At 44.0% G+C, this 13,778-nt stretch overlaps 1 protein-coding gene across 1 annotated transcript in view; it reads right to left on the reverse strand.

Annotated features, from left to right (window-relative positions):
- SCG3 (secretogranin III) overlaps positions 1 to 13,778 on the reverse strand; it is a 37,957-nt gene that overhangs the window by 21,914 nt on the left and 2,265 nt on the right. The window contains exons 3-8 of the mRNA XM_063142517.1: positions 13,187 to 13,232; positions 12,879 to 13,094; positions 9,416 to 9,558; positions 7,299 to 7,460; positions 5,568 to 5,721; positions 3,763 to 3,879 (exon numbers count right to left, since the gene is read on the reverse strand). Of these exons, the coding sequence (XP_062998587.1) occupies positions 3,763 to 3,879; positions 5,568 to 5,721; positions 7,299 to 7,460; positions 9,416 to 9,558; positions 12,879 to 13,094; positions 13,187 to 13,232 (838 nt within the window). The remainder of the gene's footprint in view (positions 1 to 3,762; positions 3,880 to 5,567; positions 5,722 to 7,298; positions 7,461 to 9,415; positions 9,559 to 12,878; positions 13,095 to 13,186; positions 13,233 to 13,778) is intronic.

Here is a 13,778-nt window from a genome sequence, read left to right on the forward strand (position 1 = left end):
AATGCTTTTTCCCCTTCTACCTGATAGTAGCAACATTGTTCCCTATCCAGCAGCAGCAATGCTCCAAAGCAACTGCACACGTTAAACCTTTTCACAAACCATAGAAACTCTGACAGCAAAACAATTTGCTTCTTTCTTTCTTTCTTTCTTTCTTTCTTTCTTTCTTTCATCATGCTATATTAAGCTAATATCCTCATGGTTTCCTAAGCCTCTTGAGAATATCAGATCAGTATTTTGAAGGTCAGAAAATAAAGAGTCATTTCTCAACTGCGACGCTAAAAATAGGACTGCACAGAAGCAACTCCAAGCCTTTCAGAAAGTGCTTTCAGGTTTCCGCTTTGGTTGGCTGCTTCGATGATGGAATATTGCCCTGAAGAGCATCACAGACTGGCAAGGCATTGCTGGGGCTAAACGCTGCTCAGGGCTGATCCCTGGGACAACCTACCACATCTTTCTGCTCAAGGCAAAGGACAAGGCCTGTGAAGCAGGGGGTGGGGGAGAGGGAAGGTTCGCACATTCCAAGTGAGTGCAGGAAGTATTGCCCTCCCTCTGATTTGGCTTCATGAACTGATTGGCCATGTGTTTGCTGGCCAAGTGTTCCCTGATTGCCTGGATCTTTAAGATGAAGAATATTTTATTTATTTATTTATTTTATTACATTTATATACCGCCCCACAGCTGAAGCTCTTAATACTCTTAAAAAGAAAAGAAAGTGCCAAAGCAGCTGAGCTGCTGAGAAATGCAGTGAACATGAGAAAAGCTGGTGCAAAAAGTTGAGGTTTGGATCCTTTAATTTCCCAGTGCTCAATCCCAACTCCACCTTTTTGAAATTAAGTCCCACCAATTTTGAGGACGCTTGCTCCCATGTAAGTGTGGATAAGATGACATTGGAAACCTTTGCAATTTTTTGCCACTTGCATGAAGTCTTCTACTACCACATCATGCTACTCTTCCTTTCTGTCCCATCATCTGAATCTCCAAATGTTCTGTTCAATGTGGTAGAGGTTAAGGGCCTTTTTACCCACCCAAATTTATCTATTTATTTATTTATTAAATTTATATACCGCCCCATAGCCGAAGCTCTCTAGGCGGTTTACAAAAGTTAAAAACAATGGACATTAAAAAAAGTATACAAAATTTTAAACCATCAAAAAATATAAAAACAACAGTATAAAACAGTATCCATTTTAAACAACAACAGTTCTGGGGTCCATTAAAAAACAAACAAACTTAGCATAGGTTGTTAAATGCTGTTAAATGCCTGGGAGAAGAGAAAGGCCTTGACCTGGTGCCGAAAAGATAACAATGTTGGTGCCAGGCGAGCCTCATTGGGGAGATCATTCCATAATTGGGGGGCCACCACTGACAAGGCCCTCTCCCTTGTTACCATCTTGAGTTGTCAACAGAGTTACAATCCAGCAAGACTGTCGAAGCATGTGCATACCTTAAGAATCCCCTGTCTTCCTCCCCTCATTCCCCCACCCCACCCCTCAAAGTAGCATCCCTCCATCAGACTGCATCACAAATTACTTTTGAAACCCGTAGGTTTTATTTAAGTGGCTTGTGTATCTGGCAGCATGACGCAGGAGAGCCTTTGTGTTGGGGAAGGGAGAGAGAAATGAAAACAGTTCTGCTGTGTATCTTTGGATCACAGCCAACCGCCTCTTTTCCTTCCCTTACCGAGACCACAGAGTAGAGGCGGGAAACATCAACTTGAGGCTGGCAGTTAAATCAAATCTTTAAGAAACAAAGGGGAAAAAACCCTACAATGGAGAACCCTTCGCACTGTCCCCCAACCCTCCAAAAAGACAGCCGAACGAGGACTGAGTATGTTTGGCGGGCAGAAAAAGCAATTGAGGCGGGGGACGGAAAACAAGATTGTGGAAGGGGAATGGAATGGAATGGTGTGGCTGCTGTCCTGAACAAAGAACACTGCACGCTGCAACATTTTGTTGCAGGTTCCTGAATACCAGATGCTCGGGGACAAATATCAGAAGGAGGCTGGAAACCCCTTTTGCCCACTGCTTGTGTGCATCCTAGAAGCATCTGACCATCCAGTGCTAAATACAGAAGAATGGACTAGATGAAGCAAAGAAGTCTTCTTTTATGAGAGCCTTTCCCCAACCTGTTGCCCTCCAGATGTGTTGGCTGCAACACCCATGTTGGCCATGCTGGCTGGGAATTATGGGTGTTGCAGCCAACACATCTGGACAGCAACAGGTTGAGGATGGCTATGCTATGACTTTTGTCTTGCAGCATTCCTTCTATGATCTTCACCATACTAATCAGCTCAGTCTCTCTCTGGGCCTCTTCAGACAACACGCTAAGCCACGGTTTAGCCGCTAACCCTTTTGCAGCAAACGGTTAGTAAGCATGTTTAAACCAGACGAGTGTTTTATTGCACGCTCGTTACTGGGCACTCATGGATTTTTGCGGGTCCCTCTCACGATGTCGTCTGCCTCCCCCTGAGTCTCCTGCCCCTTCTAGCCTTCTTCATGCATCAAACCCCACCCCCACCCCAGTAAGTCTGACTTATTTTTAAAGACAGAAATTGCCACTATCTCCTGCTGTGTACTGTAGTAGCAGTGGGATCAAAATGGCCCACTGAATGGGCCACGTGCACGTTGTTTACTTCCTCTTTCAAAAGAGGAAGTAATGAGGGACAAATGCATGGGCGGAGAAGTGATGGTAAGCAAACGTGATTTCCCCCTGTGTGGTGACGCTCCAGGTCATGGTTCACACGACACGCTAAGCCATAAAGTTTAGCTCAAAATGCTTAACCGCTGTGGCTTAGCGTCTCATCTGAACAGTCTCTCTCTCTCTCTCTCTCTCTCTCTCTCTCTCTCTCTCTCTCTCTCTCTCACACACACACACACACACACACACACACACACACACACTTTTGTTGCGGCAAACCGGGAATTCAAATAGAATGACAGAAATACCAATAACATAAAAACCAGAACAAAAGAGAAAAGGCAAAGCAATCAAGCAATACTAACAATGAAAAGAACAACAACAGATGTGATTTTTTTGGATGGCTCAGATTGTCCCATTAGCTTCTACAATTGTTTATACTCAATGCCGTGGCTAGTGAGTGAGTCAAATTGATTGACTAAAAACCAACATAACAGGCAAACTACTGAGTTTAAAAGAGAGACGATACCCAGCACTTTGATCCCCATTTTGGGAAATAAATTAGTATCTGATCCACTGGGCTGCAAGGGCGAACACAGAGACCTTATATGTAACATTATCCCTAACACACAATAGGTAACCAATATTTTCTCTACTGTTCAGAGAAGGAACTCTCCAGAATCTCTTTCAGAAACCTATCCCTAGGAGAATTATACAGATTGCAATACAATGCATAATAGACACTGTCTTCTCCCTCTATCTGGCCACAAATATATATATGGCAATTTACGGGCATGCCAGCATACCTCCTTTCTGAATCCTATACTCTTGCTCTGCGTTGATCTAAATTTATTTACCATTACCAATCATTTACCAATGATAATTCCAATGTTATCTACATTCTGCACATTTTCCATGCCTATGATCTAATCTTATTCTGAATGAAACGGTTTCATATCAAGGCCACGGATATGTATATTAGATACTTCCAACAGTATCTAAAATAATTTGTTAGGAAAAATCACTGCTTTGAATGAACCGGACCTGATGTTGAGCAAATATAATCACTCAGTCCCCATGGTACAAGAGAAACAACATGGTAAGAAGTCAGGGATGTCCTCTTACCTAAGTAGGAAACACCTTCTTCGGGTGTGATAGTTCCATATTTGACCATCATCTTCACAAAGTCTATTAAGGTCTTCATGATCGTTATCAGCGTTTCTTTTTCCTTAACTTCTTTCTCTGCATTGATGAACAAAGTGTTAGTCTAGGCAAGTGCACGATTTGTTAGAAAGCAGGAACAGCATTAAAAATAGTACAGGATGGGACCACTCTTGAATTTCAACCCACATTTAGCTACAACCTGCAACAGAGGACCCCTTTTCATTTTTTTCAACACATTTGCGTGTCCCCCTCCCTTTGTGCTTCTCTCTCTTCCAGGTTCTGTTCCAGGGAGCATTCCTTAACTGACAGCCACATTTTTATTGGCATTCTTTTCTTGTTTTTGTAAGTATAATTTTAATATGGTGTTTTAATCTTTAAATGTTTTAGTTCACCGCTCTGGAATCTGTTTTAGATAGGGAGCAGTACACAAATTTGGGAAATAAACAAATAAATCTATGTATACACACAGATGCGCGCGTGCACACACACACACACACACACATTTATATATACATTTATTTGTATATAGCTTCATATCTAAAACAGATTCCGGAGCAGTGAAGAGAAGAAATGTATATATGTGTGTGTACACCCACCCACCCACCCCTGCAGTAACTTATTTATTTATTTATTTATTGCATTTCTGTACCACCCAATAGCCGAAGCTCTCTGGGCGGTTTACAAAATTAAGAATTCAATGTATAAAACAACAGTATAAAACCATAATATAAAATACAGCATAAAAGCACAACCAAGATAAAAACAGCAGCAATGCAAAAATACAAATTTAAAATACAAATTTAAAACAGCAAAGTTAACATTAATTTATAGACTGTTAAAATGAATGAAATTTGCCCATCACGGCACTGACAGCTATGCAGGAAGCCTCCTGCATACAAGATGACTAGAGGGCCCTCTGCAAAGCCAGAACTCCTCATCAAGGTGAGAGAGGCGGAAGCAGCCACTCAGCTTTGGCAGGGGACCGAGCACAGCTTGGGATCTGTCACAGCCATTTTTCTTTTTTAAAGGATCTCCCCTCAAAAGAGCACTGCTTGCGATTTTTCACAGGTGAGCAGCTGCAGCATCACCATCCTCATTGCCTTCTGCATCCTGGCTTGACAGAGGCTGACAGGCTAAAAGGGGGAAGATCTCAGCTAAGCAAGAGAGGGCTCTGCCGAACGGATGATGGCATAAGAGCAAAGAAGAGTTCCCGGTTTCTTAGGAAAGGCAACGATCCATCAAAGCAAGTCATTTCTTTCCTCCCTGGCTCGCTCAGGCTCATCACCGACAGCGTGTTTGCTCACACAAAGGGATGGCTGCCTCCTTGACATACAGGAGTCAAGGTCAGAATGGATGCACTGATGTGAATTTTGACCCTGTCTTTCTTCTCAAACAAGAATTGAAAATGGGTGTTTAGAGTCCCTTGCCAGTTTTTTTTTTTTTTAAAGGGATAGGTGAAGTCAGCAGTGCAGTGAAGCTGGAGTCTACTTTTGCCTGCTAGTTTGGGTCTGAGCTTGAAGCACCAAAGATCCGACTTTCTGTGTTTCTAAGCAGCTTTCTGTGTTTCTAAGCAGCAAAGATCATGAAGTGAGATTTCCACACATTCAGGGCAAAATCCTACACATGTTTTGACAGAAAGAAACCCTACAACCCCCTCATTCCTCAGCCAGCATGGGAGCTGTAGGACTTTTCCCTGTGGAAACATACATAGGATTGGGCCCTTAGAAATGTTCTCAAACATCGCCTTAGCTTGTTACGAGACTCACCTGAGTTAAGGCTTTTCAGCAGTTCATAAAAATTAGGGAAATACTGGAGATCTTCAAAATTGTCCTCAGGAGGCAGCTCGTTTCTTCTTTCCAAGGTGTTGGAGGAAGTCCACGTGTTATCCAAGGTATCATCTTGATCTGTATTTTTGGGCACCTCCATGCAAAGCATTAAAAATAGTACGTCAATATGGACACTCGAACCAAAAGGGAAGGGAACCACAGCTCTTCTGCTTTCTTATCTCACTGGAGCTAGCTAGAACCTCAAGGACAACAGGATCCAGGTTCATGCTTCAAAGATGTGGGGGTTCCCAATATCCCAGATGGCTTTTTAAAGGGATTACACACAGCCAGCCTCAACCTGATATCCTCCAGATGTTTGGGACTCCAACTCCCATCAGCCCCTGCTAGCATGGTCAAGGGTCAGGAATGCTAGTCTAAAACATCTGGACGTCACCACTTTGGAGAAGGCTGGATTGGATGGATTAACAGTTGTTAGCCATGATAGCTAAATGAAATCTCTGTGTTTGATGGCAGGATACCTGATGGAATCAAAGGGATCCCCATCACTTCCATGCACTGTTTGCGAGAACCCAGAGGCATCTGGCTGGCCACTGTTTGCAGTAGTGCAGCTAGGGCTGATGTCCAGAGCTCTGTCCCCAAATGACAGGTGATGGGGAAAGTGCCAGGAGATGAGGACAGGAACCACAAGCAAGACCAGCCTAAGAACAAGGCACACTGGTCATAGAATCCTAGAATCCTAGACTAGCAGAGTTGGAAGGGGCCTACAAGGCCATCGAGTCCAACCCCCTGCTCAATGCAGGAATCCACCCTAAAGCATCCCTGACAGTCACAGTCTTCCCCACTATAGTGAGATGTACTGGATTACCATTATTTCTAAATTTGCATCTATGCATACAAGTTAGCGTATACAATTGGATGCCCTCTGTTTGGATGACACATTTCTTCTCCTTTTGTTGTGTGTGTGGGGTTGATTCAGAAGTGGCTGTCGTGTCTCTCAAACTGCCTGTACTTCCAATGAAAAGCAAATGATGAAGCTTGCTAAGTAATCTACACAGCTTTTATTAAACAACAAATGTCGCTTCTACTTGAATAAAGGCTACTTCTTAGAAACGAGGACCCCTGAGGCAACACTACGCAAACTAAATAAGACAATTGTCCGTTCAAGAAGAGAAAGAAGTTACTTCTCAAATGCCCATAACTTCAAAGCGCTTGGTCTGGAGGTCAGTTCTGGTGTAATCCCTCCGACTTTCTCACGGCTTTTTTTTTCGCACTGTGCGTTTCAGCTTCCGGCGGATTCTAGCATCAGTTAGTATTATGGAATGCTGCCGGAAGCACCCTCACTCCCCCCTGAGTCTGTAGGATTTGGCCTTGAGGAGATAAGCTCTGGAGAGGGCTGACACCCAGCTGGGGAATCGCCCTTGAGAGCTTCCTCCCCCACTGGTACAGGCTGGCTAGTGTCTGGCGCTGCCTCTTCTATTTCCGAATCTGATTCTGATTGATTATCTGAAACACCTTCTTCCAAAACTGGAGCAGTAGGGTTAGACATGACAGTGGCCACCCTCCAGGAAGGCAGAGCTTTTACATCCCGACAAATACTCAAGGGATACGTGGCTGTCTTAGCAATCATGAAACCACTTTAATTAGTTCATCCCCGAAGTCATACACCGCCAAGCAAACATCAGCAAGCGGGCCAGAACTGAGAAGCGTTACCATTTCCCCCTCCAGTTTCTCTTTGGCATCGCTGTCTGTTCTGCTTGGGATGTAGCTGAGCTCTTCGGATGCCTTTTCCCGATCTTTTGCTTCGTTGGCAATTAGCTGTTGCAAGACTTCGGCTACCTCGTCCTCCAGGGTGTAGGCCTGGCTTTCCGTAATCTTGGGAGGATGGGGAAAGAAGAAGAGAGATGACATTTCCCCCGCTTCAGCTCTGCAAATATTTTATTCATCTGAATCCAGGTCATTTTTGGCAAGGTGGCTGGCGGGGTGGCGTGCGGTATTGCTTATTTTTCTCGATCAAATCACCTTGGGAACCCATGGTTGATTGTTGGGTTGTTCAGCATGGCTAACAAGCCACACTGCATGGTTAATGAGCTACCCTGCAGAAAATGTCCTGGATTCAGACAACACGCTAACCCATGGTTCAAGAAACAACCAATGGTTCAACAACTCCCACTCAACCACTGAGTGTGGGTTAGCGTGTTGTGTGAACATCCCCAGCATAAGGCAGTTCCACCTTCTGGGAAAGGGCCATCGTTCTGTAAAAGGGCTGGTCCTATCATTAAGTAGAGTGAGACAGTTGCTTCAGGCGGCAGATTCTTGGTGGTGCAGAGGGAGCAAAGCGCTGGAACAGGCTGCCTGCTCTGCACCGCCTAAGTCAGCCTGCTGCTGCCTCCTGGTGTGGTGGAGTTAGGACAGATGCTGTCCTTCACCACCACTGCTGAAGAAAGATTCAACTGCCTGTCTGGAGTGCCGGTGGTGGTGGGGATGCCGTCTTCACCTCAGGCAGCAAAATGTCTTGTGCTTGCCCCGATCACTAGCACAACACATTATTTGCAGGCAGAAGACCCCAATCTCAAAAATGTCCAGCAGGACAGGGCAAAGCAAATGTTGGACAGATGGACCGATAGTTTGACTCTGCATCAGGCATCGTAATGTGATCACATCCTGTCTTCCCAGTGGAGGCTGGTGGCTCTGATGCCAGTGGGGCGGTGCACCTGCTTTGGGTTTAAGTCAGAACTCTAGAATAGCCATCCAAAGTGTGAAGCACCTTGGAGAGCTCCTTTAGATTTCTGACTGGTCCTGACCGAAACCCAGAGCGGATTCATTGCCCCACGGTCATTGGAGACACCAGCCTCCACTCCATCTTTCCATATGTATAATCACAAGTGACACAAACAGGGCATCTGTCGTGCAGGGAGACTGGAGCCTCCATTCTTTAATTAAACCTGAATCTACAGTTTCCTCTTTGAAATCAATAGTGTCTAGCTTGATGCGGCTGAAGGCTTAATTGTACGGTGCACAACGCTGCCATTTGATTAAGACCGCACTAATCATTTTGACTCACGAGCACATCAGGACAGGCGGGTGCAGGTAGTGGAAACTGTAGCTCAGCCTTCTCCAGACTCATGGAAATTCCCAGCATCCCCCAGTTGTAGTCCAACACATCCAGAAAGCACCAGGTTGGGGAAGGTTGGACTTGCTTGCCGTCATGACAGTGGAGGCTGGTGGCTCTGATTTCAGTGGGGCTGCAAGTCCATTCTGGGTTTCAGTTGGAGCTATTTAAGGAGCCAAACCTAGGGTTGGGGGTGGCATTCAGCACCTTGGATAGCTGCTTTAGAGTTCTGACTGAAACCCAGAATGGATTCACAGCCCTGCCGAAATCAGAGCCACCAGCCTACACTGACTAATTATTTTTAAAGCTTGCAGACTATGTTTTTCATAAGAATATCACGAGCTGCTCTGTAAACCCCAGAAGCTCTGCAGCGGGGAGGCCTTAATTGAGAGTGCTTCTCACATCCTTGCTATTTCTCCCCCTTCTGGGCTTATTTGCCCGGCATAAAGCCATTCAAGAACTTGGCATCTTTGCACAGCGTGGCCAAGCATCAAACAGCAGGTTTAACTGCAGGGCGAGATTGATGTGAATTGAATCCACTGCTGAAAGCTGGAGCTCTGATTCAAATGAACATCCATTTGTTTCGGGATCAAACTAATCATTCATTCATTCATTCATTCATTCCTTTTCAAATAGTAACTGAGAGAAAAAATAAGGGTGGGGCAGAGGAGAGAAAATCAGTCCGAGAATGTAAATAAATGGATGCCCCGATACTTACGAGGCCCAGATTCAGAAGCTTGGAAACGATTTTGTCAAAGACTCCTCTGTCATTTTCTTCATATATTCTTGTGGCAATCTTCTGGACGATGTCCTCAGCTGTTAGAGGTGTCCCATCAAGCTGGTGAAGTCCATCTGGGTCATCTGAAAAGTATCACAGTTTAACAAGGCGGTGCCCTCTTACATCTGATGCATGTTGCTTTGACATAAGAACATCAGAAGAGCCCTGCAGGGTCAGACCAAGGGTCCATCTAGTCCAGCACTCTGTTCACACAGGGGCCAACCAGCATTTGCTGTCCTTTCGTGACACTCAAAACCAAGGATGGCAACAAGGGAGCGGGCCTTCTCAGTGGTGGCAATTATGGAATGATCTCCCCAATGAGGTCCACCTGGCACCAACATTGTTATCTTTTTGGAGCCAGGTCAAGACATTTCTCTTCTCCCATGCATTTAACAGCATATGTTGAGTTTTAATCGACCCCAGATCTATCTTTAGGTCTGGATGAGAGTTCAAAGTTGGTTTTAAATGAACGTTGTCTTTGAATGTTGTCTGGTTGTGTGGTTTTAAATTTTGTATATCATTTTTGATCTTTGTAAACTGCCCAGAGAGCTTTGGTTATGGGGCGGTATAGAAATAATAATAATAATAATAGCTGCCAAATGGTAGTTCTGGCTCTGCCCCTGTACTAGATGGACCTTCAATCATGGTACAACAAAGGCAATTCTAAAGAACACCACCCTAGCAGTGGTAATCTTCCTATGTCAATATGCTCTGAATTATGGATGTCAGAGACATCCCCAATGGATTCAGGTGAGTTTGGGTTCTGCAGCAGACTGGCTTTTTCCAAGGATCAGTTTTTCACTTGTGTGTGTGTGGGGGAGATTTGCACTAATTCACACTAACTAGTGTGAATTAGTGCATTTGCATCAATGTAAATTAGCACAAGTAGAATGAAATATTGGTTAAAACAAAATCCAAATCTATCAATGAGTGGACAATGGAACAAAAGATTCCGGACAACCAGTGAAACACAGATGGAACATATTTAACAAAAACTGCACATCCCTATTTTAACTTCAAAGGGTGGATCTAGTGATGGCAACTTTGGTGGGCTCTGTGGATCATTGATATTACTGGGTTACATCCAATGACAGTCCTGCATAGAGTAGACCTCTGGAAATGAATGGAGATTAAGTTCATCATGACAAATTTAAGTCCAATTCATTTCCATAGGTCCACTCTGAGCAGGACTAACATTGGACACGATCCATTACATTCAAAATTAGTTCTAGATATATTAGTTTTCTCCCACCAGGTTCCCCCTTTTTTTCTTTCTTTTTTGGTCTTATTTTAAGAAATTGTCAAAATAGTCTGAATATATTGACAAAACATAACAGCACATTCACACTATGCAAAAAAGGCCTATAGAAGTCTGTTGATCAAATACGGAGGCATTAGAAGAACTCGGTTGCTACTCCCCATGAATTTCTCTAATAGCATATGGAGATTACTATGCATCTGGAATGCATCCATGGATAAAAGGCGGGGAGTTGGCAGCAGCTGAACCGTTCTTCCTGCACCAAGCTGCAATCCGTAGTATTGCTTGGCTCCTGCGATGCTGATTTCTAACAACAGCATCGGTCTGACTCCCCACAACCTCTAGGTGTGTGGGACTACAACTAGAGATGTCAGAGAAATCAGCAAATCGGCTTTTCCCAAGTTGCACAGATTCTGTGGACTGCTTTTTATTTATTTATTTATTAAAAAACTTTTGGTGGGTATTTCTGCAAATTTGCATGAACACACTAATTATTATTATTATTATTATTATTATTATTTATTTATATAGCACCATCAATGTACATGGTGCTGTACAGAGTAAAACAGTAAATAGCAAGACTCTGCCGCATAGGCTTACAATCTAATAAAATCATAGTAAAACAATAAGGAGGGGAAGAGAATGCCAACAGGTACAGGGAAGGGTAAGCAGGCACAGGGTAGGGAAAAACTAACAGTAGAAAGTAACAGTAGAAGTCTGCACAACATCAAGTTTTAAAAGCTTTAGGAAAAAGAAAAGTTTTTAGTGCATTAGGTCACATGAAATGCCAACAGTGAGCAGACAACGCAATGAGAGATACCTGACAATCCACGAAACACAGACAGGATGGTTTAAAAGAAATCCATACATTCCCAATGACAACTCCCATTGACTACAATGCCAATGGCCATGCTGCCAAGGGGATGATGTGACTAGTTGTCCATCTCATTTGGAGACCAAAGAGTGCCGGGCGGGGGGGGGGGGGGAGAGGCTGGGTTAGACCAGGGCTTCATAAAGTTGGCTTCAAGGGATGCCCACTTGAATGGTTTGGGTTGTTCCTTTCGCTCTGAACAGTCATCATCTCAAAGGGGGCCAATGTTTGTATGAATGGGATGCTTTTCTCCTGAAAAAATACATTGGTGCAGGAGGCCCACATGAAACTGCATCCACAGCGGGGGCAAAGGGATAAAACCCCATGCCACTTCCCATCCAGGTCCCACCCTCCACAAATGCAATTTACACTTCAAAACACACTCACAAACAAAAACAAAAATTATTCCAGCAGTTCCTCCATTGTCAACCAGCATTTCCCAGCTACAGAACATGACCAGTCATCAGTGTGGGGTGTGGATTGCCCCATTGCATAATTTTTAAAAGATTTTTTTTTCCTATTTCTGCAAAGCTTGGGATTCCCCCAAGCATGGCAATCCCTTCCTCTTGCTTCTCAGTGGCCCGTTCTGGCTACAACTCCATTGGCACGCACTACCCCAGTTCACTATTAGAGGGGCGTGTTGGCTCCCCTTGGGAGTTTCAACCTGCCTTTCAAATTGAGTTTCCAAATAGCATGCAATAAAATCCAACAAGACAACAGAAATCGAATTACAAAATATCATCAAATACCATAAAGCAATTAAAAACCCAAATCGCACCCAGTACGTAGAGCGAAACAACAGATGAGAGAAAAGCATGCTTGCAGGTTCAGCTTCCAAAAGCACAACAGCAAAGGAAAGTCTTATTCACCTGCTTCCAGAAAGGTGATGGACTGGAAGTTAGGTGGGCCTTACTACAGGGATTTCCAACCCTCATATATAAAAAAACACTCATTGCTATATTGTAGCTTAAAGCTCTTCCTGCCACCAACTAAGACTTGGGAGAGCATTTCAACCTTTTAGAATGAGGGAAAACATGCAAAACCTGGTAAACCGCCAAATGATTGGCAGTTGGGGAAGGGGTGGAGCCAAGGGAAGGGGTGTGGCTATCTGGGGAACCTGGCGGGCCATATTTGGGCCCATGGGCCAAAGGTTCATCATCCCTGGTAGATATGGTTGCTCACACAACTACGCTGCACATTGAGTTAAAGGACCTGGTTCTTCTGCAACATACATTCAAAGCATGGTGTTTGGTGGATGAAGGCTAATCAAATACCTTGATATTTATAGTCCAGGCCACTTTTTGTGGAGTCATAATCATCCACCAGCCTGCGGCTCTTGGTGGAATCTGTGTCATCAAGGGCCAGCTGTTGATCGTAGAGCGAGCTTCTGAGCGATTCCCTTTCCTTTTCCTTTCTCTCTTTTTCTACTGCTGATTTAAGCAGGTTCAGGTCATCAGCAAATGAATAATTTCTGAATTCTGGCTTATTCTCTGGAAAATGCATAACACAGGTACATGAAAAAAATGTCTTCCCTCTGAGCAATCAGCAATATGAGTGAGTATTTAATGAGAATCAAGTTTACCTGTAGAGGCTGATTTTTTCATTTTATCTGCCTCTGCCTCAGCAATCTGTTTTTTTTGGGTGGGGGAAAAAAAAAGATTGTATATGAGTATCTGAGCCCACTAAGTAGAATGAAGGGTAGGTGTGTCTTTCCACACTTCCTGCTTTAGAGATACATATTTGTGCTGTTTATTCAGGAGCTGGTGGAAATATTTTTGTAAACAATGATTTTTAGGCGAGGGCTTTTACTGCAGAGATGGAGTACCTCTGGCCCATGGGGCAATTTGGCTCATGGGGCCAGGCCATCTGGTTTGTAGAGTGAGACCCCTCTCCCTCCCTGAAAACCTAAAGCTAAATAGAATTAAAATTAAAGTGTGTGTGTGTGTGTGTGTGTGTGTGTATAAGACATGAGAGGCAACAGAGGCCTCATCTACACCATGCAGGATATTGCACTATGAATGTGGTATATAAAAGGCAGGAGCCACACCAAGCAGGATATACTGGTATGAAAGTGGTATATAGTATATGTCAACGGGTCCCAAGTTGTCAGCGCACTTCAATACCAATATAAAGCAGTAGTGTGGCTCCTACCTTTTATATACCACTTTCATAGT

Source organism: Elgaria multicarinata, chromosome 16, assembly GCF_023053635.1.
Source record: "Elgaria multicarinata webbii isolate HBS135686 ecotype San Diego chromosome 16, rElgMul1.1.pri, whole genome shotgun sequence".
In the NCBI taxonomy this organism is placed as follows: Eukaryota; Metazoa; Chordata; class Lepidosauria; order Squamata; family Anguidae; genus Elgaria; species Elgaria multicarinata.